The sequence below is a fragment of the Pollicipes pollicipes genome, unplaced genomic scaffold, assembly GCF_011947565.3.
Source record: "Pollicipes pollicipes isolate AB1234 unplaced genomic scaffold, Ppol_2.1 Scaffold_5724;HRSCAF=6776_pilon_pilon_pilon, whole genome shotgun sequence".
Classification (NCBI taxonomy): domain Eukaryota; kingdom Metazoa; phylum Arthropoda; class Thecostraca; order Pollicipedomorpha; family Pollicipedidae; genus Pollicipes; species Pollicipes pollicipes.
In genome coordinates, this window is record NW_023596746.1 from 40,060,394 (window position 1) to 40,084,274 (window position 23,881).

Here is a 23,881-nt window from a genome sequence, read left to right on the forward strand (position 1 = left end):
CTTGGATCAAGCAGTGCTCTTTGGTGCTTGTTTTTAACTGTGTGGTAGATTTGAAACCTCGCTGACGGGCTTGAAAAGGAAGCGGGCCTTGTCAGTTATGCCATCAATCGAAGCATTCATCAATGGATGCGAAAGCAGGAGACTATGAGACAACAGCGCCGTTGTCTGCCTTAATTTGACAAAACACTTCCCGTGAAACGGCAAACAGCACCATGAACGGAGCTGTTCATGGTGAACGAGCAACGGGCAACAACGTCGAATTCGATCAGCCAAGTTTTCCCTAACTAATCCGAACAAACAGAAAACAATTTTGGTATGCTTTATTCATTAATCATGTAATGACAGTGCTGCTCACCTCCTTGCCCCTATGCAAATAGGTTTTCATTAGAGCCCCTTTAATTCTCACAGCCTCAAATAAGTTTCATTTTCACCGTCTAGGCCATGGACAGCATCCCGTGCCTCGGCGACCTTCTTCGGGCGTAGCAAAGCCATAGCGGGACACGTTTACCCAAAACCTTGTATGCTATTGGATTTAATACAAATGTTTTAGCTGCTAACGAACCTACACCAAGCTTGATGCACGCCCACGTCATGCAGGCACCACATCGCAGCACCCGAGTGAAGACTAATACTAAACACGCGAAAGTCTTGGGTTAACAATGCATAACTTGGGACCAGGCGCAGCGGTGGCCTTCCTAGACCCGCACCTCTATCAGGCTGATCCGCATGGCCAGGTCCTTTCGCGCGAATATATCGGAGTAGTGAGTTATTACGAACGCATTTTCCAGATCACCAACTGATGGTCGCGTCAAAAGTGTGTCAAATTACGCCAGATGCAGACAACTGGTACAAGGTGACGAGAGCCTAAAGGCCCGCCGAGCGCAAACCGTCAGGTCTGGCCACTCGGAGCTGCATCTGTGGTCAGGCATTCCAGGGCCAGTCATCGTAAGTGCTCGTGCTCGTACATTTGTCGTGTTCGGCGCCGAATTCCCCCGCGGAGGTATTGCGATTTCGTCTGGACGGCTGCGTCTCTTTCGAGCAGGTCACACCATACCTAAAACCAGATTGAAACAAATGCTCTTTTCCACACTTGAGCAATCGAACGCGCTAGGCAGGCCGAAATAAGAAGACCTTTTGCGCAAAAGCCGCTGCTTAAGTCCTCAGACACGGAGTCGTAGTTCCAAGACCAGCTCATTAGTAATGGCGGATAGATAGACCATTATTGTCACAAGATTGAGGAATGTTTGTATTCCCCATTTGCTCTTTTTGACTCCTGTTTGGCTGACAGGGCTACTACCCATGGCCTACGCGGCCGTCACAACTTAGAGTTTTAAATTACGAAGGTGGCATGCCTAACAGGTGAGCAGCCATATTGAAACAATTTTCGCAAACCTCGTATTACGAGACCAAATACAGCCGCGGCATGCCTGTATCATATGTGTGGGGCCTTGGAGCTTGCGCGAGATGGCGCTGCTTCCTACGCGGTGGCACACTGTCGAAGGGAGGCCGGTGTCGGCTTCAAGACCCGCTGGCTTATTAAAAAGAGTCATTTTTGCACGTACTACTGGAAGACAAGCGTTCGCCACGTGCGGGAGTGGTCGACGCTGGGACGTGAGCCGCACCCTGAGCTGGGCCATGAGTGGGTAGATGCTGGAGTGCCGCCGGCAAATCTGCGAGCTCCGGGCGGGACTGCACTCTAGCTTGAAACCCGACATCCGCAGGCTGGGGCTAAAGCGCATAGAGTTGCTATTCGATCTAGCCCGATTCGTTATCGTTCGCTCTCACGATGATTTACTGTGTTCCTGTATCGCTGTTTGAGGCCATGTTTTGGAGCAATTTTCATTCATCACCATGCACCGAAACCAACACGGTCCGAGCTCAACTGGTCACAGACTGTTTTTTATTGTTACTCCGAGCGTCCATGATATGCAAATAAATGATCTTCGGCTGGACGAGGGACACTGACAGCGTCAGTACCATTTTACGTGGCGATATGATCTGACAGTGGAACCCAAGACCGCGCCAGTCTAAATTGACACTGATACAAGCAAACGTTTGATTTAACAGCGTTCGCACCAACGGGCACCGGTGTTAAAATATTTCATAAATGACTTTTTTAGGCACTCCAATGGTCGCACCCGTTTTGAGTCTTTTCTATCAAAGATCAACGTAGATTGGTGTTTGATAGCGATATCTGGATGAAGCGTCCATCTACCAGTCTATTTGTGTGATGCATGGATCAGGGGTGTCTCAACAATAATGAAAAGGTCGAGCATGATCAAGGTATAGGGTATTTGATATGATGTTTGTTTTCATGTATTTCCTGCTAGATTAAAGGAAGATTATCGCCATTGTTTGCCCATGGTGCCATTTTTTTACCTTTTGACATGCGTATGCAAAAAGACAGTGAAAAGTGAGGGTAGATCATGACAGGAACATGATGACCTGATAAGGCAAATCATCAGATTGTCATGCTACTTGGATCTAGTTGATAAAATGGGCGGGAAAATCATGCCAGATCTGCAGATACGTGGCGTTGCGCACGAGATGGCACCACATGCAAACGTGGCAATTTCCCTTGCATGCTCCCTAACATACATCGCGGAAATGCAAGATAAGATGGAATATTGCGCTAGTATTTGCCGGCCAATTGTTTGGAAAATGGACTTAACATGCAAAAGAGATGGTGAACACAACAATGCTAATGTTTCCAACATTAGACATAATTAAGAAGCAAGAAGGGATTTACTGCTGTGCTCCATCTTTTCCATTAATTAGGGTGGTGTCCTCTTTTTTGAAGAAACAAATAATCAGACCACGACGTGGAACAGGAGATAACTTAAGTGGGCCAACATCATACCGAACAAGTTTGCGGCTGAAAGCCATCTTTTTTCATTATTTATCAACTTTTCATGAATCTGCTCTGTTTCTTTTCTAGTGGTGGCCATGCTCGGGGCAGATATTCTACGTGGAGAGGGAGGGAGAATTCTCCAAGGCCCTCTTAGGGCCTTCTCGTAGGGCTCTTAGGCACGACTTTCCATTGCGTCTCTTGAGTTCGCACGGGAAAAGGCAAGTGGATCACAACAGCAACCAATTCATGCTCCTCAGAACTATGTCTGGCGTGCATCCCTAGCTTAGGCAAGTACAAATTTCACATTTTTTCGAAGCGACATCGGGATTCGATGAGGCAAACGAAGTCCCTTTGTTGTGCAACGGATTAAAAGTTGGCGTGACATTACGGCACTCTCTGCATTCTCATTTCGGCACATTTCGGTGGTTACCAAAATTAGTTTAGGTAGGTAAGGTTTGGTTATAGATAAATACTGCTTAGGATTCTAAATGGTGGATTCTACGGTGCAATAAATGCGATTTGCGCTCTACGACAACCATGCTCTTGATCAAATATCCTTAAATTGGAACAAAAACCCATATGCTGCTTTCATGAACGCTCATTTTAGGATTCAGACTCAAGTTAAGATGGACGCACATTCGTCAATGATCCATAGCAATTGTGTTTTTTTCCTGTCATGTCAATAAAAATAAAACATAAATGATAAGGACCCGGGCATCACTCTACGAAGCACGGAGTGCGCACCACATGCACACACGAACTTTTCAGCGACGTCTAGACATGATTGCACATTTCCGTGGCGGAGGGAGGTTCAACAGGATTGCACGTGACCGTGATGGGAAGGAGGCCCATTGACATAGTTGACGTGCCCAATACCAGCATTTGAGTTCTGGTGATATGGTCTTAATATCATTTTGACAAAACCATCGGTAACCATAAAACTTGCATCCACGATTATTAAGGAGTGGCGCATGTCACTAAAGAATACGACTCACTCCGCGCTACGCTGCAGCATGCACGCTCCCCCACATTCTCATCCTGCTGAGTGGTACCCCTCATTAATGACCGCCAGCACCCCCAGACTTCAGCTGGTTGTCCGACGTGGCCGCCCAGCCGCCCAGCGCACTTCTTTTTTTAAACGCTGGAGCCTTGTCTGGCCGAAACTGAAACAGCTTTGGGAAATCTCCCGCGTGTGTCTCGTGGGGGCTTGAATGGAGTATCCCACTTTGCTTGAGCTCTTCGGCTATTGTTACATCGAAACGTGCGATTTTCAGTTATACCAGTTTTCTTCAAATCCTTCTGAATAGCTTAGAATGTTGATTTAAAGTAGCCGACCCTGCGGGATGAATCGCATTTGACTCCCTGCTCATCTCCATAAAAGTAATGGGTCAAACATGTGATGTATTGTTAGCAACACAGTTCATGCATCACAAATGCGACAAATGCCTTATTTTTTTTCCAGCGTGTGTGTTCTGTAATGTTAGCAACACGCTACTGTGCCAAAACGTTTGTGCAATAAATGCTATGAGAGTTTGAAACATTTCGTTTAGACAAAAAACATGCTAACATGAAGTTATTAGCCCGCGAATTCAACCAAACGTTTTACTATAGCTTTGATTTCTCCCCTACAGCTCTTCTCGAGGCGCATTTTGGCTTTGGGAATGGGAGCATCACATGATGCATGTGACGCGCTAATTACACTTCAACCAATCAGCGTCTCAGAAACAAGCACTTGTCCGCTGGGCCAACCACAAACATATTTTTCGCACCAGTAGAGGTGCACACGGTTTTTGTCACGACGGCAGTGGTCGCGAGGGTAGTGTTTTCACAAAGCGTTGACGGTGCAAGTTGGACTCAGAAATAATTAGATTTGATTTCCTTATTATCCTTTGATGATGCTCCAACTGCACTACCAGGTGCAATTATAGGTCTTGAGGTTTCATTAGAGAATATTCTTGAAATATGCCCTAAAGATGGGATTCATAGGCATAGGTAAGACCCTGCAGAAGTCGAGTGTCTCACACGCATATATTGCGGGGCTGCCAGGTCCGGCCAGAACACAAACCACAGGGGCACACTTTTGGCAGGTAACTCTGCACCAATTGAATGCTGACAGCACGTGTCCCCGGCCGCCACAGCCGCGCTCGAGGTTTACCCGCCTCCTGGTCTGCACATTCGGATTGGTCACAACTATATGTGTGCACTAAATCGTGGTAGAAGGGGCATCCAGTGCATGGCAAGAACGAAAGCCCGCTCATCACGGTAAGGATACCATTTTGGACACCCCTTTTGGGAAGCTAGCCACCCATGCGCGAAGCTTCCGAGGAAACTAGTAACTGCACAGTACGTCACGATTATGTCTTATCAGGAGCGCCTCCGCCTGGCCCAGTATAAAAACCTAGGCTGGCGGTCATGCGACTTTCAGCACAAACATCGAGGCTTTCATCTTTCACCACTGAAGCCAGTTATGGCCCGGCCCGCAGCAGGCTACGAGACACCTGCCTGAGCCGAACACGGGGCAGCGGGGATTGCTTTGTTGTGACGAGCGGGGCTTTCATTCTTTTTTGTGCACTGGACGCCCCTGCCACGATTTGGCGCACTGCCACGATTCTGCCACGATCTGGCGCGCATATGTATGTAGCTTTGGTCAATATGTAGCTATATGTAGCTTTGGTCAATCCCAGTTTTAATGTAAGACAGGAGGCGAGTAAACTCCAACGCTGTGCGCGGCTATCCAGGTGTCTGCAAAGGTTTTTATATTTTGTTCCGATCAAATATTCGACACGACTACTTAAGCAGACAGGTTCTGTATGCATCCTAGACCAGGGCTCTTGGCCTTGGTAAGGGAGGTGAACACAGGGTTGACAAAGGGTCCCTGATGGTGAAAGGTCCTTCTAAGGTTTTGACGGATATGGTTCACTTACTGGCCCCTATACTATATGACATCAAGGGGCATGGTTTTCTTCGATTCTTTTATTTGTCTTCTTTTGAGGGCGGCCCAGCCCTTGGGGCATATTTCAAAATGATAATCAGGTAAAACCTCAAGACCAGCTGCATATAATCATAGCATCCGGTAGCGCTACTGCGGCACTACCAAGTTACAATGATACAATTTATTTAATCTATTGTTTGGCCCAACTACGCCGTCAACGTCTTGTCATCGCACTACGCTTCTTCTCTCTTTGGTAGCCCCAGAGTGTAACCGCAGTTCGCACCAACTGACGACAGAATCTGCTGAGGACCGCTGAGGAGAATCAGCTAGAGGCACCACCTTTAAGCTGGTATAACTCGCACATCGCGGACCACGGGTTTAAAAGTGGCACCGCTTCATCTATGCGTGACGTCAGCACAAATAAATACGCGTCATTGGCACAGTGGGCGGCGAAGGCCGTTTAGCGAGAAACGCGTCAGTTTGAGTTTAAATCAATGCCTCACTACAAACCAGGCGAAGTATCATTTTCTGGAAACCAACTTGCGTTTTGAAAAGAGGCGCTGTGCTTAAAGCCGTAGGGAAGAATCCGCAGTCATCATATAACGTTTCGTTGAATCCGTTGGATAATGCCCCTATGTTCGTATAAGTGGAAGTGGCAAGAGTAAAGGCTCTCTCCTTTGTTCGTGTAGCTGTAAAGGTTAACCTGTCAAATGATCAAAGCTTACCTGGTCTTTCTGGATTTGATCGTCTGCAGCTGTAACGATCAAGGTCGAAATCATACAAAGATACACCCCAGTCTAATGTTTCAGCGGTGCACTCCGACCCTAAAACAGCTTCGGAAGTATCATTTCACGACGGCCGCTCTCGCCCGCCCGACGCTCGCCGCCTCGTGTTACCAGCAGCGGCCAACGCCGTTCGGTTCTACGGAAGCTTTCACCTCAGTCACCGCTGTTACTGCTCCTTAGATTGCGAAGCGCGGGCTCTCATATGTTTCATGCAATTTGTTTCTTTACCGATTCTGCCAAAGAATGGACGGTCGCAAGCTAAGATCAGGTGTCCCCGTCATTTTTGAACTTATTTCGATCCACTATATTGAACATTAGCAACCCCTTAACTTTTCGCGCGAGGAGCTCGTGAGAAGAACACTAAGGGACACCTAGCCGTTCTCGGCCAAGGGCTGAAGGGCCATTCCGTCCCAGCGCGGCATGCCTATCGGCTGCAATCCTGGTGACACGGGGGACAGGGTTCCATGGTCGAACCGGAGGCCCTAGCGGGATACATCACACATCGATCCTCCCTAGACACGAGAGGTTCTCTGACCCGGGAAGTTCGTCCCAGATCGATGCAGGAGCTCTCATTGATGCAGCTAGATCTCTCATCGCCACAAGTGGTCCAATAATTAGCACGTAGACCCCAGTCCGGTTTAACGGGCCCTTGACTGGAATGGGGGTAGGGGTCTCCCGTTCGGTGCATGGAGCTATGGCTGACGCAGGACCCTTCCACTGCATTAATGTGGACTCTCACCATAAGCTATCATAACTCCTTTTGTCGTCAGAGGCCCTCGACCGACACGTGAGACCCTTGGCATTCCGGGTCCATTCACGGGGAGCATTTGCTGTCTCCGTTCAGTAGATGTTTCCCTGGCCGACCTGGAGCTCGTCGACACAGAATCTCCTGATAGGTACTGTGGATCCCTGACAAATACAGGATCTCCTGTCGGCCACTGTCGGCTCCCAGCAGAGGCCTCGGCCACTGTAAACGGCTGACCCGAGCTTTGTTCCTGCATAGGAAATAATAGGCCCTCAGGCCCATACCGACACGTGACTGGCTGTGCGGTACTGGTGTTTCCAGACAGACACAGATCCCTTATCGGCTCAGGGACTCCCCCATCGTCGCAAACGACCCCCTGACCGTCATTCGAGGACTTGTTCCTGCGGTCAGTGCCTGGGCCTAACAGCGAGTCCGTTAAGTATCCAGCCAGTCCAGCCAGCCCTTATCTCACCGTGAGCTGTTTTTTTTTTACCGCAGCTCGTTCCGCCCCACAGCGTCGATGATGGCGTTGGGTCTATTTTTTATGGCAAGCAAAATAGGCTTTGCGAGTCTATGTCGCTAACCATTCAAATACATTGGTATGAAAGTGAAAACGTACACCAGAAAGTTGAGCGAGATAGGACGGCCAAAACGTCGGGCTCTTCGTATCGATGGCAGATACTGGGGTCAGGCGCATATACTGGGGTCAGGCGCATATAATCAGAGAGCCGAATGCGCAGAATGTTATGGCGAGTATGAGCATGTCCTCACCGCAATTCGATATGCCTAAAAGCTACAGTGCAATCAGCGTGAAACTAGGAAAAACGTGCACACGAAAACGTGCAAACCTTGTTTTTTTACCGGCAACAAGTAGACTATTCCTGGTACGTGCATGCATCACAGAACCGATCTGGTATAAGTAGATTTGTCGCCAATTCCTGTCGCACCTGCATAAGATAATCCTTTTTGGCCCTTCGCCAGGTCTCCTGGAACCGGGCCGACGGCGGTGCCTGCTCGATGCGGACCACTGACGGCTAGATTATGTCACCCTACCCAAGATCCCAGCTCCTGACTGTTCTCAGCTAACTGCACATATTGCCATCGCCATCCCGCCATCACGCACCCGGCGAAATTACACCTCCGGAAAGCACAACACCAAGTGGTAAAAAAACATGGGATATATTTGTCCCTGGATGATCAAGACGTACGCTTTTAGCGGATCGTGTATCCGTGAGTTCGCCTCTAGTGTACTGAAACGACGGGAAAACCGTGCGCTGGACGATTGTAACGGAGCGGGATTAAGTCCATGTAGCTCCTAGATTCGGGGCTAAATTTGCTTCTCTTGAAATATCTTGCGTTTTTAGCAATTCAATGAAAAAAGGAATGCAATTTATCAGACGTGCCCTTTCTTGGCACCAGACAGTCAAAAACCCCGCCAGCAGAATGCTGCCACTACACAGTTTCGGCCAAACCACCCGGACGGATCGGTGACAGCTGAAATGACCCCAAACAAGGAGTCGGACACGAACTACAAGACACAAACCAAAACACGTGAAATCACAAGCTTTCAGCTTCAGCGCCACGAGGAGATCCGCCTATCTCGCTTAACAGAGACAGCTCAGAAATCAAGTCTCGCACCGGGCTGAACAACAGCTGATCCGAACAACACTAAAACATATCCGCGGGACACAGCGTCCGCCTGCACAAAAGAGCGCGCCGAAAACCGTCAGACCGGAATGAGCAGCGCTGGCGCCGGCGCCCGTTGCCGAGCCCGCCGGCGCCGGCCGCCGAGCGCGGAGGCGGCGCGAGCGGGCGGCGCCAGCGCTCGCGGGGTGCCTAGGGCGGTCGAGCGTCAGCCGTCGCCGCACGCGAGCGCCAGCTCCAGCAGGTGACGCACGTCTCGTGGATCCTCCGCCTCGCCCGGCGCGTCTGCAACGGCACGGCCGGCGCGTCAGCTCCCTGCTCAGCCCGAGCCAACCCGGCCACACGTCCACACCGGCCTGCCAGACCACGCACACAGACGGATACGGCGCGGCTTTTTAAGGGGCAATACATGCTTGGTGCAAGTGAAAGCTTGATGACAGGCGCGACAGTTTTTCGTGACCACGAGCGCGGCCTACTGCCACGCGAACATTCTATCGCAGACCATCTCACCAACGACACGAGCCGACCGAACTCGCGCAAGCATCGGCACTACCGGGCCCCACCGCTGGCGGCGGCCGGCACGGCCGCACGCGCCGTACCTGTGCCGCCGCTGATGTCTCTGTCCAGGCTGAGCTTCTCCTGGCCGACCTGCAGCATACACTCGTCGATGGAGTTGGCGCAAATCAGCTTGATGACCTGCACCTCCCTGCGGTAACGCCGCAGGGTCACGTGGCGGGCCAGGCGCCGCTCACGGACGACACCGTCTCCAAACGGCCGCACCACCGCGACGCACCCGCCCCATGTCAGGTCTCCATTCTACCATGGCACGCGCAATTGCTTCGGCTGTCGAGATCTCGCTCTCCGAGAACAGCGGTCAAGACGATCAACCGGTCGCGACATCTGGAACCCAAGACGCATTCGCCAAATCCAGCGGGTGAGCCCTGACACCCATCTCAGCCTCGTCCCCCACTCCAAGAGCGGCACAGCCGAGCGCAGCACAGCCGAGTGCCAGCAGCGGCGGCGCCCCTGATCGGAGCGCGTCGGCCCGCGCACGGGGCCGGTGCGTACCGCGGCCCGCGCCGCGGCCGGCGGCGCGCCTCACCTGGTCTGACCGATCCGGTGGCAGCGGTCCTCCGCCTGACGGTCATTGTGCGGGTTGAAGTCGACGTCGTGCAGGATGACCACGTTTGCCGAGGTCAGGTTGATGCCTAGGCCGCCCGCGCGCGTCGAGAGCAGGAACACGAATATGTCTCTCTCAGAGTTGTACTTGTCGATCAGCTCCAGCCTGGGCAGGGCGCGCCGAGTCACACGGCGGCGTCACAGAGGCATGCATGCTGCCACGGCCACCTCGTCCGTGACGTCACACGACCAGTGCTGACGTCCGGGGTCGGGGCGTGGCGTGACAAAAATCACCTCTGGGACCGCCGTCCAGGGTCGGGGCGTCGTGTGACAAAGCCCACCTCTGGGACCGCCGTCCAGGGTCGGGCCTGGGGCGACAAGGCCCACCTCTGGGACCGCCGTCCGGGTCGGACCTGGGGCGACAGGGCCCACCTCTGGGACCGCCGTCCAGGGTCGGGCCTGGGGCGACAAGGCCCACCTCTGGGATCGCCGTCCGGGTCGGACCTGGGGCGACAAGGCCCACCTCTGGGACCGCCGTCCAGGGTCGAGGCGTCGTGTGACAAAGCCCACCTCTGGGACCGCCGTCCAGGGTCGGGCGTGGGGCGACAGGGCGACCTCCGTGATCGCCGTCCTGGGTCGGGCGTGGGGCGACAAGGCGACCTCCGTGATCGCCGTCCAGGGTCGGGCGTGGGGCGACAAGGCCCACCTCTTCTCGGACCGCCGTCCTGGGTCGGGCGTGGGGCGACAGGGCGACCTCCGTGATCGCCGTCCTGGGTCGGGCGTGGTGTGACAGGGCGACCTCCGTGATCGCGGTCCAGGGTCGGGCGTGGTGTGACAGGGCGACCTCCGTGATCGCCGTCCAGGGTCGGGGCGTGGCGCGACAGACAGGGCTGACCTCCGGGACCACCGCTCTACAGCGAGCGAGTCGAAGGCACTGGCGTCGGTGCACGCGCGCGGCGGCACCCTCCGTCGCGCGCACCTCGACCCCGCGTCCGACGCTGCACCGAGTGCGCCGCGGAGAACCGGGCCCCCGCGGAGCCGGCGGTGCGGCGGACGGGCGCCGGCGCCACCCACCGGTCGGTCACCGCCGTCTGGCCGTCCAGGCGGCAGTACTTGTGTCCGCGGAGCCGCAGGTACGCCTCCAGCACGTCCAGCATGATGACAAACTGGCTGAAGAGTAGGACGCGGCTGCCGTCGCGCTTCAGCTGCGGCAGCAGCTGGTCCAGTGCCGCGCACTTGCCCGAGTCCAGGATCAGCTGGTCCGGCAGCTGGTGGCCGCGCAGCCGCTGCCGGTCGGGCCAGGCCAGGTCAGGTGAGGCGGGTCACCAACGGTCAACTCGACACCGCCTGAGTACGGACGCCAGGGGTGGGTCAGACGCCAGAGATGACGGTGAAATGCAATATCTTACAGGGGGCGGCAGTGGGTTCCTCAAGGCTCGTGTATTACGCTAGGGTGGCAAAGGGAAGGCGTTCCAGGGAGGGATCCTGATGAGCCTTTGAAGAATCCCGTAGCATCTTGGACATTGCTGCCTCGATGTCAATACTATAAGGGACATGTGACAAGTCCACTTACCGGATAGAGCTTGCAAGTCTGGTGAATCTCGAAGTCACTCATGTATGTTAGGTCTTCCAACACCAGCGCCTCCTCTTTGTGCTCGTGGTCAGGCATCGCAACGAAGATTTTGGTGATCTCTCGGAGCTGAAACGAAAGCGTTCAGCCAATGCTCCAACACATGCATACCTACAAACGCCATGCAAATTAAGTGGGAAGAACATGCGGCCAAACAAATCCTAAGTTTCACCCAGACGCTGCGCATACTAGGCAAAACAAGCGACACGGATGTCTTAATGTAATCACCCCGATTATTTGCTGGATGATCAGCACCACATCAGGCTGTTGGTATTGGACGGTTACTTCTCAGGTGTTGCCTAGTAAGACCTGGATGAAGCGCAGCCACTTGGCCATATCCCGCCAGTCTGGATCAAGTACTTCTAGTGTATAATAGCACGCTACTTTCCATAGCATAACGAATAACGACCATCACGTCTGTGCAATGCGACCACATCGCTTCCATGCCCACGCGACAACTCTTCCTTCCGTGTCAGCCGAACCCGCCGCTGAGAGCCGCCCCCCCCCCCGCCCGGCCACAGAGCGGTACTGTCCGAGATCCCCGCGGCGCCGACGGGAGCCCGCCGCTGAGAGCCGCCCCCCCCCCCCCCCCCCCCCCCCGTCCCGCCCGGCCACAGGGCGGTGCTGTCCGAGTTCCCCGCGGCGTCGACGGGAGCCCGCCGGCGCGGCACCGCGTGCCGAGTCCAGTACCGCGGCCGGCAGCGGCTCCACCCACCTTGGCGTCGTCGTAGTAGTGGCGCAGCAGCAGCGGGTGGTTGGCCAGCTTCCGCATCGACATGACGAGGCCGATGCCGGTCTGGGAGACGTCAGCCGCCGAGCCCCGCAGCTGGACGCCAGGACCACGGTCAAGCGCACGCGCAGGCACAGCGCCAGCTCGGGGGCCCACTCATCGTTAGTGCCAATATCATTTTCTTGGTGTGCTATGCAGTGGGGCATTATGATATACTAAGCTCCGTTCTTTTAAGCAGCAGCGGCCTGCAATGACAACGAACGCCCCCTCCCCTCTCGCACCCTCGTCCAAATTTTTCGGTATACGCAGACTGCCAGGTCGCACACAAAGTACGAAGCGGAGCGCTTCCTCGACTTTAAGCACTCGCCGAAATACCTAAACGCAGAAAAACCTGCCCCGCAACACACACGCCTCCCCCCCCTCCCCTTCCCAAACGGGAGCCACCGGCTGAAAAGAGGCAAGGCGCCCACCTTGTCGGAGGTCTCACGGACGAAGTTGTCTCGCAGCTGGCGGTACTTGGCTGCCTGGCCGGCCGTCATGGCTATCCGCCGCACCTCCTCGCGCTTAGCCGGCAGGTCGACCAGCACGTCCCGCTTCAGCCGCCGCAGGAAGAACGGCGACATGATGCGTTTGGCCTCACTGATGCGCGCCGCCTCGTACGAGGAGCGACTCTCCTGACCGGACGCCTTCTGTGGACGGGACGGGCCGGGGGGGGGGGGGGGGAGGTCACGGCCGCCTCGTGCGAGGAGAGGCTTTCCTACGACGCCTTCTGTGGACGGGACGGGCCGGGGCGGCGAGGTCACGGCCGCCTCGTACGAGGAGAGGCTCTCCTGACCGGACGCCTTCTGTGGACGGGACGGCCAGTGCGGAGTGGTCCCGGTCAGGGCGGGGAGGTCGCAGCCGGCCCGGACGACGCCGCCGCAGCGTCGCGTGGCGGCCGCGACAACAGTGACGTCACAGCGCGCGCAGCGGTGCCATGCTAACCATGGCGGGAACAAAATATGTAGTGGCCAGGGTCCATGTGGCTGCAGTGAACATTGTAAAGCGACAGCATGACGACAGTGAAGGCCAAACTGGGTAACGTCTGAGCAACCCTAGAAAAACAGTGGATTTATCAAGGTGACCTAATCTGGCTTGCAACGTGTCGTGCAATACGATTGTGGCCGAGGCAAGACAGATCCCCTTTGACATTGCAGCCGACGCTGAGTCATGCCAACACCGCCCCGCCCACAGCCAGAGCTGCGTTATTTCGGGCCCCGGCAGACAACGATGCGTGACCACCGCCTCCCTATCACACGCACGCACACACACACATACGCGTGCACGCACGCACACGGACACCCCAAACGGAGGGACGCAACGGGCACAGCACTGATAGGACACACGCCCCCGCCCCCGTCCCCGTCCCCGTCCCCGTCCCGTGCCATCCCCGTCCCCGTCCCGTGCCATCCCCGTTCCCGTCCCCGTCCCCGTCGCCGTCCCCGTCCCGTCCACGTACCGGGATCACCTCGAACATGGTCTGAAGCGACTGTCGGAACTTGCCGAACATGTGCGGCATGACGAACACCAGTAGCGACATCAGCTCCAGCAAATTGTTCTGCAGCGGCGTGCCCGTCAGCAGTAGCCGGTGCTCCCCCTGGCGGCGGGAGGCCCGGTCAGCGGCGGTCAGCGTCCCCTACCAACCCCACCGGAGCCAGGCCGGACATGAGAGGACGTCCCACATTCACGAAAGTACGCTGCGTAGATATGTTTAATTACGCATCTAATTACGCATCATACTAAAACATGTAAGATGTCGTATGGTACATGTCAAAATCAATTGCATACATGTGTGCCTGCTCCCTTTTAATGCCTGGCAAAGCTATGCCTCCAAACCCGGGCCGGAGAGTAAACATATCAGGGTACTACTTGCGCACTTAAGGTATCACTAGCCCTTGAAGCCCACTTAAGGTATCACTAGCCCTTGAAGCCCACTTAAGGTATCACTAGCCCTTGAAGCCCACTTACGATCAGCCTCATGAGATTCGTGTATCGTTTGGAGCCCATGTTCTTCAGCATATGCGCCTCGTCGAACACAATGTACTTGAAGCTGAGGTTTCTGAAGAGCATCCTGTCCTCCGGGGAGCTGGCCACCGTATTGTACCTGCAACGAGAGCGAAGCGCCGCTCCGGCATGGGATAATGCACCGCTTCGTCTCCCTCCCAGCTGTGACTCAGCACACGCAGACGCATCACCAGGTAAGGTACAGCATGGCGGCGCTGGGGCGAAGGTTAATGACAGGGGGAGCTGTCATTTAGCAGACCGACAGCCGCATTGCGAAGACAGGTTTTCAGGCAATGGCCGAAACAGACAGGATCAAGAATAACAGCAAAAACGCGTCTAAAGATCATTTAACCTTTCCAACAAACTTGGGCCCTTCGCATTACAACGCGGCAGATGGTGACAACAAATAGTGATGTAACGATGCCACGCCAATGTCAACGACAGTATCCATATCCGTATCCATGACACGTTTTAGCGACAGTGACCGGCACAACTCCCAGCGGCATCCCACAGGACAGTCACTGGCACAAATCCCAGCGTCAGCTCACAGAACGGCGACCGGCACACATCCAGCGGACCCTCACAAGACAGCGACCGGCACACATCTCAGCGACAGTTTACGGGCCAATGACGGACGGCCGCCCCAGTGACCCGACAGCAGGACGCTGGCGTGCGCGCGCGTCCGTGACTCACGTGGTGACGACCACCTGCCAGTCGTGCTGTTCGCGCAGCAGCAGTTGCCGCAGGTCGCGGCGCTGTTCCAGCGAGCCGCGGTACTCCACCACCGAGAGCGAGGGGCACCACACCGACAGCTCCCGCACCCAGTTGTCTGGCCGGAGGGCGGGCCGCGGGTCAGAGCGCCTCACCACCACCGACAGCTGTACCGAGTGTGCATGCTCGGAGCCAGCCGCCTGCCGACTCAGCCAGCTGGGCGCCGGCTGTGCGGGCCAACCGTCCGATGTCGCGGCGAATCACCGCACCGGCCGACGGCTCGACTCGCGCCTAGCCCGCGGTCGGTGGGGGAGGGGGGGGGGGGGCGGGGAGAGAGCGTCCGGCGCCGGGCGCGCCGGGCTCGACCAGCGCACACGCCAAACGCTGGCGCCAGCGCATCAGCCGACGCACGCGACGTGTGCAGCTCTGAGCATGCGCCTACGTCTTCGGCATTTACTTATCAGATGAAATCACAGCATTTGTTATCACAATGGAACTGAATTGCAAAGGAATGACTTAAGCCGCCACATTATAAATTTGTTATCACAAAGGGTATGAATTGCAAGGGAGTGGCTAAAACCATCATATTATTACCACATAAAGACCCTCAGAAGCCTACGCGCAATAGGAAAACCAGCGTAACAGGGCCATTCTCAGAACGCAACTGATTTGAAGCCTGCAGCCGATACGTCCTGACTCTTGGCGTCTCCGAACAACACCAGGGTTCACATGGACGGTGTCCACGCCCGACGCGCGCCGAGCGTCTGACCGACCGACCACCTCGCCTTTCGGGAGTGCGATTACACGGCGGTCGAGCGCGCGACGTACCGAGCGTGGAGGACGGCACCACCACCAGGTACTTCCAGGCGGCGTTCTGCTGCTGCAGGTACGCCAGGAAAGAGATGGCCTGGATCGTCTTGCCGAGGCCCATCTCATCTGCGGGGGGGGGGGGGTGAGTACTCAGTCCGTGGAAACAGCACACGCACCGTACACGCTTTAAAGCGGGATAGCACGCACTTCCACACCAGGGCGGAGTTAACGCGTCCACATCCTACACCCGTGACCAGTTAGGCCGAGCCGCGCAGCCCCAGCCCACGGACTGGCGCCTGGGTACCTCGCGCCACTGACCTGCCAGCACCGCGTTCAGCCCCTCCTTGAACATGATGATGAGCCAGCTGAGGCCGATCAGCTGGTATGGAGACAGCCGCATCCTGCCAGAGCGTGGGGCAGCTGGTCAGATGGGACACGGCGGACGGCAGCGGCGGCGCCAACACGGCCACTCGCGGCCTCTGTCGCAGCAACAGCGGCGACCCCTCGACAGTAAGCCCGCGCTGGGGAGGCTGAACGACCGAGCAGTTCAGAGTTGGCTTCCAAACAGCTGTCAGGACAGGGTCGAGGTCGAGAGAACAGCTGACCGACACGACTTCAGTTAACGCTGCCGGCATACATCCCACCGCACGCCAGCCAGCACGCAACAATGCAGCCATGCAATGCGCGGCAGCTCAACGGCGTGGCGATGGACGACCGTCACAGCCAAAGCAAACGGCAGTGTCGGGAGCCGACAGCGGCCAGGCGCGTTGTAGCGCAACCCATTTACACCCAGCTGGCGCCTGGCCCAGCGGAGCACACGGACAGCACAGGGTCAGGGCGTACAGCCCGCCCGTGTGGCCGCGACGGCGGCGGCGGCCGTACTCGGAGTTGAGGTTGGAGGGCTGCTCGGTGATCTTGTCCTGGTCGGCGCGGCCCTGCACCAGCTCGGCCACCCGCGCCTTCAGCTTCAGCGCGATGTCGCCGCACCGCTGCAGCAGCCGGTCCAGCATCTGGCGCATGCGCAGCACTCGCAGCGTGGCGTTCAACATTTGCGGGTTCAGGCCCTTCAGGCCCATAAAACGGGCCAGCTGCGGTGACACACGGCGGCCGTTACCACTCACGTTCGGGTGACGTGCGCGTGTCACCCGGCGAAGCAAGGTGTAGATACGCTATTGTAACAGCATGGCGTGGCGTTCGGACAGGTGGTGTCCACGACATCAGCCTCGCCCAAAATCAAACTAACGCACATCATGACCTCATCGATGCGTATTACATCAAAGCACGGCATCAAAACCAATAGGAAGAACGACGTCCTGTAAATTCGTTATAGCGTAAATAATTATTCTGATTTATATCCCATTAGGCTGTCGGATGCAGTTCCGCTGTATCCATGACCTGCTCAAACTATACGCAGCTGTGGCCAAGGTACACGTGTATACGACCAGCACAAAACTTGATAAAACTGAACAAAACAGAGCCGTGTTCAGACCATCAACAACCGTTGATAACCATGTCCGGTCAATCGTTGAATTGAAACGCATTCCCCACCAACCAGCGAGCGACACGAGTGCCACTCTCCAAAATGTTCGGTATCATTTGAAGCAACGACTCAGCTTCCACGATGACACCCTCTGGCCTTTCGGGCCCCAATCACCGAAAGCCAGCAGCCAAACACCAAGACGCCTAACAAAGCCCCCTCCCCGCCCTAAAACGCTGCCGGGCACCAGGCCTGGCGGGCGCGCAGGTCTCACCGCGGCCGACCAGTCGGCGAACGGTCGCTGCTGGACGATCAGCTCTGCCTTCTTGCGGCTGCAGCCGTTGATGCAGGCCAGCTCGTCGGTGGTGGCCGAGTCCAGGTACTGCACCACCAGGCGACGGTCGGCGGCCAGCCGCAGCCCGTCGGGCCGCCGCCGGCCGCCGCCGGCCGCCTCGTCCTCGTCGTCGTCGCTGTCACTGGACGCGAGGCACGGCTGGTTACCGCGGGCGCCGGCCGGACGGAGGGCCGGGCCACGCGGAGAGGCGCCAACGCACTCGAGCGGGAAGTTGGACACGTAGGTGTACTGGACTCGCCAGTGACATGGGTGGTGCCTCTCACAGACTGCGGTGCTTGGCGTACACGTTTGAGAAAACAATGAATGGGAAAACGTGGGTCCCTGAAAACACTTACGACGACGGCAAACGGCCTACAAATTGCCCGTGTCCGCTGCTATGGTGACAAGCGGGGCTTCCCGAAACTATGACGCACATTTGGTAGGTTTTTACTGTGTTATAGCTAAGAAACATACGTTTGTTTACATCATACATCTCCAACGTCTGCGCGTCTGTGACGTCCGTGGCCATAATGTTGTGTCCATGATGCCCGTGCCGACCATATTGTGTACCCGCTGTTGGCGGCGACTCTACAATATATAAAACAAGGACAACACGCGCTCACTCATCTCTATCTGCTTACCGCCCAAAAACAGACGGAATAATGCGTGACGATCGGTCAGCCGAGTCAGGCACTTCCCGCAAATTGCAATGCAAGCCCCGGCACTAACTCCTAGCTCTGAGTTCCAGATATTCCCTATCCTCCCCACACCCGCGACTTAAGACAAGCAACTCCTGCCTGTGGTGACAGCGAAGCCTTCGTACCTCATGTAGACGACGCACTTTGCCTCGAAATCCTCGTCGTCGCTGTCGTCCGCTGCCGCCGCTTCAGAGGGCGGCCGTCGAGCCGGCTTCGGCTTCGGTTTCGATTTCGGGAGCCCGTTCGTCGCCGCTGCCAGAGCGGCGACACCAGGTCAGCAACGCAGCCCGCTGGAGCGGCGCGCGCGGCGTAGGTCGTCGTCACGGACTCCGCCATCGGGTCAGGACGCCGGCATCACGCGTCGGGGGGACGCGTACGCGTATGTGCGCGCGGCAGTGGCTCGCCGGGTCGCTTTCTGTGACCTAGCTATGAAGAGTACGGCGTGACAGACGGTGCCCCGCTGGGACATCAGCAATGAGAGCGGGTAACCCCGTGCACCCGCCATGTGCAGCTCGCCTCCGTGGAGTGGGAAACTACCGGATCGAAGGCTGACTGAAGAGTAATGGCACGTGACCAGCAGACAAGCACGCATGATCAAGTTAAGTTGGAGCAGGTAACACATAGCAGCACTCGACACATGCAAGCATCGTAGAGCCGTCATTCACATGAGCAGGAGATGGGGCAGGTGTACCACACCGTGCCCCACATAAGGAGTGTTTCGTTGCTGAAAAGCCGCACTCCCCCCCCCCCCCCCTGTCCCTTCCCCTCCCCCTCCCCCAGCGGATCGAGCCCCGCTCCCTTCCCAGCGGATCGGATCCCGCTTCCCTCCCCGCGGATCGGGCCCAGAGGATCGAGCCCCGCTTCCTAGCAGGTCGAGTCCCGCTCCCCTCCTAGAAGATCGGGTCCCACTACCTCCCAGCGGATCGGGCCCCGCTTTCCTCCCAGCGGATCGAGTCCCGCTCCCCTCCCAGCAGACCGGGCCCCGCTCTCCTCCCAGCGGGTCGAGCGCCGGCCGGTCACCTCTGGCGGCGCCGTTCTGGAGGCCGTTGCTGGCCGGCGCGGCGGGCTTGCCGTCCTCGTCGCTGCTGTCCGACTCGAGCAGGACCAGCCGGCGCCGCTTGACCGCCGGCCTGGCGGCGGCCGCGGCCGGCTGGGGCGCCGTCTCAGGACTCCGGTCACCGGCCTTCTCCACCAGAGCCGCCATGGCTGGCTCCAGGCACCACCCGTGCTGCGCCAGACAGTCCTGCAGCTCCTGAGACACGGCCGGGGAAGCGGCGGTCAAGTGGGGCGGTCGGGTGGACCAAGGTCACAGCCACGGGGCGGGCAGTCTTGCTACGCAGGCCGACAGTACAGGCCCCAAATATTGAAAAAGGACCAATTCCGACGACACATCAGTTTATTGGCGCATTTCGGGGTAGGTATCGTATTTCTTCTTGGCCCAGTCCCACCCTCACCCCCTCGGCTGATTCATTTTGATAAACCATGCAACTGAGCGTATTTGCATTTTCCTTATCACCTTCGCAGCTCTCAACACCCCGGAGGACAGAAAGACCTGGCCCATGGGGCAGATATCACTCACGTGCTGACACGGGTACCGACAGCCCGGACAAGGACGCGGGCAGCCCAGACACGGAGAGCAGACAGCCCAGATACGGAGAACAGACAGCCCGGACGCGGAGAACAGACAGCCCAGACACGGAGAACAGACAGCCCAGACACGGAGAGCAGACAGCCCAGACACGGAGAGCAGACAGCCCAGACGCGGAGAACAGACAGCCCAGAAACGGAGAGCAGACAGCCCAGACACGGAGAGCAGACAGCCCAGACCGGAGAGCAGACAGCCCAGACGGAGAGCAGACAGCCCAGACGCGGAGAGCAGACAGCCCAGACCGGAGAGCAGACAGCAGACAGGAGAGCAGACAGCCCAGACGCGGAGAGCAAACAGCCCAGACGGAGAGCAGACAGCCCAGACGCGGAGAGCAGACAGCCAGACACGGAGAGCAGACAGCCCAGACGCGGAGAGCAAACAGCCCAGACGCGGAGAGCAGACAGCCCAGACGCGGAGAGCAGACAGCCCAGACACGGAGAGCAGACAGCCCAGACGCGCAGACAGCCCAGACGCGGAGAGCAAACCGCCCAGACGCGGAGAGCAGACAGCCCAGACGCGGAGAGCAAACAGCCCAGACGCGGAGAGCAGACAGCCCAGACGCGGAGAGCAAACAGCCCAGACACGGAGAGCAGACAGCCCAGACACGGAGAGCAAACGGTCTTCGTCACAGCGCAGAGGCATACAGCCCCGTCACAGAGCACACACGTGACCCAGCGGAGCTCGACGGCGCCATTCTGTCACAAACCACCGATGAGAAGCTGCTCAGTCCACTCTGACCACGCAGACGAACGGCGCATGCGTGGGGAGGGGGAGGGGAGGGGGGGGGGGGGCACCACCCGAGCGTCGGGCAGCCGGCGAGTTACCATGGCGTCTGCATCGGGGAAGGCCTCCTGCATGAAGGCCAGGTTGCGGTCGATCGCGCGGGGACTATCGGGGGCAGACGGACAGGTCGGTTCCGGGTCCGGCGCCGGCGCCGGCTCCGGCTCCTTCTCCTTCTCCTCCTCCTCCCCGTCATCCTCCGAATCGCTCAGCACGCACCGCTTAGCCGGCCTCTGCAACACGCGGACCGCGGGATAAAGTGAGGGCCAAAGAGGCTGGTGAAAGTCAGCGGCAGCAGCTGTCATCACGTGAGGACAGCGGTGACCCGAAGGCAGACACAGTGGCGGGCAGGCGGCGGCAGTCCAGTCCCAACAATCACATGGATGGGGAATCACGGGGAGAGAGGCGTGTACCCTGCTGAGCTTAACAACTTCGTCGCAGCCGCGTTCGGTGCGACACGTAACAAGTCGATTCGCCAGACAAGGTATTTCAATTGATATTGTGCTCACGCTATTGTGCCCAGTAAGCACAAACAGCCATCACGTGCTCTGTCAAATCTCAACGTGTCGGAAAACCGGAAATGTTTATGACGCACAAACTACTTGCTCCAAATAAGCAAGTTGGTGGTATTACGCAAGGCATTTCTTTTCTCATCATTATCACATGGCCCCGTAAAACCCTCCAAACATTGCCGTAGCCGACGGTATTTCACGTCGTCCCGGACGGGGTATTGGGTAAAGTTTTCAACTAGCAATAACAGCACCTCGGATGAACCTCATTAGTTACTGTATCGCCACTGCGCAAAGATACTTCTCTGATTTCATTTCATTTGCTTGTTTGAGGCGTTTCGGCCTGTTCAGACCATCTCACGCCTGGATGATGTTATTTTAAATTGGTGTAATTATGTATGTGAAGAAAAGTGCACGTTTATTGACATTTACAAAGCTTGAAGCAAACCGGCAAGTCTGAGAAAGTTAAAGACAATGTTAAGCAGTTCAGGATGGTCATCGCCAAGGACGTTTTTTAAAGAAAACTCGATATTTTAATTACGACAAAAAGCCTGCATATATTTGCGGTCCTGTTGATATCTTGTGCACTCAATAACAATGTGTTTAACCGAAAGTGGATGATCGCAAGGCTGACAGTGAGGACGAGGTTGACTTAAGTATATGTAACTATGTGTGAGTGTAGTGTGTCCGATTCGTAAACGGGCCAGCACCTTCTCCTCCAGGCGGTCTTTACGATGCGTTGATGGCCAAGGGGTAATGTCTGGTTTGGTATCATGAAGTTGTGTTCTGGTAGTATCGGTCCATTGTTGTTGCCAAAAACGTTTTGTCATTGTGCGAATGGAATGTTTTGTAGATGCATGCTCCGCAGGGATCTCCATGATGTGTTGGTTTGTCAAAGCTTCCTTGGCTAGTTGGTCAGCCCGTTCATTGCCCATGATGACTGTATGTCCTGGAATCCATAGAAATTTGATATTCATATCCTGTGTATGTAATATATGATAGAGATTGACGATTTTAACAAGGAGGTGGTATGTAAAGTCTGGGTCAATAAGAGATTGCACAGCTGTCTTTGAATCCGAACAAATCACTATTGTCTTCGTTTTGTGGGTGTGTTGTTGAATGTGTTGCAATGCAAGGAAAAGAGCAAATATTTCAGCCAAATATACTGAGGTGCCATCCGGTAACCGACAGTTTTTATGGCAATGTTCAGTGCAAATAGCTGCACATCCGGTGTGGTTATTGGCCTTGGAGCCATCGGTGTAAATAAAGTTGCTATTTTGATTGTTGAAAATTAGACGATTAAATGTTTGTTGAACATAACTTGCTGTGAAAATGCGTTTGGGATCATCAAAAAGAAACAAAACTTTCCGAGGGGTTAACTGCCATGGTGGTACTATTAAAGCAGGTGGCATGGAAGAAGGCGGTGAAGTAAACTGAAGAGCGGTACAGTAGATAGTGGTTCGAGATGCTATTGTAAGTCCTGAGCGACGTTCTGCCGGTCCTACGTAGTCATGGTGAATGTGAGGTAAGACATGTATGGATTTAAAAGCTGGGTGACGGATTTTGTCGCACTTTTGTGATGTAGCTCAATGTGTGTTCCATTCGTCGGAGGGCAAGAGGCATAACATGAGCGTCCACTTCAAGCGCTGAAATCGGGGAAGTACGCAGAGCTCCTTGGGCAACTCGCAAAAACATATTTTGTATGGTGGATAGTGATTTGAGTGTGTTGGCTGCCTCCTGCATATACCACGGAGCCATATTCAATGATGGGAAGAACTAAGGATTTGTATAGACGTAATAACGATTGGCGGTCGGCACCGTATGTTGACCCGGAAATACATCTAAAGAAATTTAGTCTTTTTAGGCATTTGGAGCGAACATGCTCCACGTGCTGTCGCATCGATAATCTGGGGTCAAGTACGATGCCAAAAAATTTGAAAGACGAAACGAAGGGAATGTGGTGTCCATCTAGTCGAAGCCGAAAATTGGGAGTATCACGCATATTTTTGCCGAAAATCATAACTGCAGATTTGGGAGCGGAGAAGAGGAACCCGTATCGCTCTGACCACTGCTGCACCTTGTTTAGGGCGGCTTGGAGCCGTGGCAGCGAATGGTCATATTCGGCGTCTGAGCACCAGATGGCGCCATCATCCGCAAAAAGTGAAGAGGAAATACCCGATGGTAATGAGTCAAATAAATCGTTTATCATAAAATTAAAAAGAATCGGTGAGATACAGCTCCCTCGTGGGAGGCCGCTCTCCATATGGTGAGTGTCGGAAACGGCGGATCTGCATCTCACAGGAAATGGTCCGATGCCGGAAAGAAACCCAATAAGATAATGTGCAAAATGGCCTTTAAACCCTAACTGATGGAGCTCGAAAATTAGTGCAGGTTTAAAGACCATGTCGCAGGCTCGGCTAATATCCAGGAATACA

General features: G+C 55.7%; 1 protein-coding gene and 1 non-coding gene across 7 annotated transcripts in view; both read right to left on the bottom strand.

Annotated features, from left to right (window-relative positions):
- Nucleotides 1–9,122: 9,122 nt before the first annotated feature.
- The window catches only part of LOC119103625 (SWI/SNF-related matrix-associated actin-dependent regulator of chromatin subfamily A containing DEAD/H box 1 homolog), a 34,389-nt gene continuing 19,630 nt past the window's right edge, over nucleotides 9,123–23,881 (bottom strand). For all 6 annotated transcript variants that reach the window (XM_037227228.1, XM_037227226.1, XM_037227224.1 and 3 more), the window contains exons 4-20: nucleotides 20,982–21,170; nucleotides 19,530–19,761; nucleotides 18,635–18,761; nucleotides 17,752–17,953; nucleotides 16,883–17,088; nucleotides 16,319–16,401; nucleotides 16,019–16,126; nucleotides 15,173–15,308; nucleotides 14,444–14,579; nucleotides 13,935–14,072; nucleotides 12,907–13,125; nucleotides 12,422–12,532; nucleotides 11,650–11,775; nucleotides 11,151–11,362; nucleotides 10,060–10,242; nucleotides 9,557–9,663; nucleotides 9,123–9,242 (exon numbers count right to left, since the gene is read on the bottom strand). In XM_037227228.1, coding sequence (XP_037083123.1) covers nucleotides 9,166–9,242; nucleotides 9,557–9,663; nucleotides 10,060–10,242; nucleotides 11,151–11,362; nucleotides 11,650–11,775; nucleotides 12,422–12,532; nucleotides 12,907–13,125; nucleotides 13,935–14,072; nucleotides 14,444–14,579; nucleotides 15,173–15,308; nucleotides 16,019–16,126; nucleotides 16,319–16,401; nucleotides 16,883–17,088; nucleotides 17,752–17,953; nucleotides 18,635–18,761; nucleotides 19,530–19,761; nucleotides 20,982–21,170 — 2,592 coding nt within the window. In that variant the 3' untranslated portion in view covers nucleotides 9,123–9,165. The remainder of the gene's footprint in view (nucleotides 9,243–9,556; nucleotides 9,664–10,059; nucleotides 10,243–11,150; nucleotides 11,363–11,649; nucleotides 11,776–12,421; nucleotides 12,533–12,906; nucleotides 13,126–13,934; nucleotides 14,073–14,443; nucleotides 14,580–15,172; nucleotides 15,309–16,018; nucleotides 16,127–16,318; nucleotides 16,402–16,882; nucleotides 17,089–17,751; nucleotides 17,954–18,634; nucleotides 18,762–19,529; nucleotides 19,762–20,981; nucleotides 21,171–23,881) is intronic.
- LOC119104025 (U4 spliceosomal RNA) lies at nucleotides 21,604–21,745 on the bottom strand. Its single transcript, XR_005094864.1, has one exon. It is a non-coding gene; the product is annotated as a U4 spliceosomal RNA (small nuclear RNA).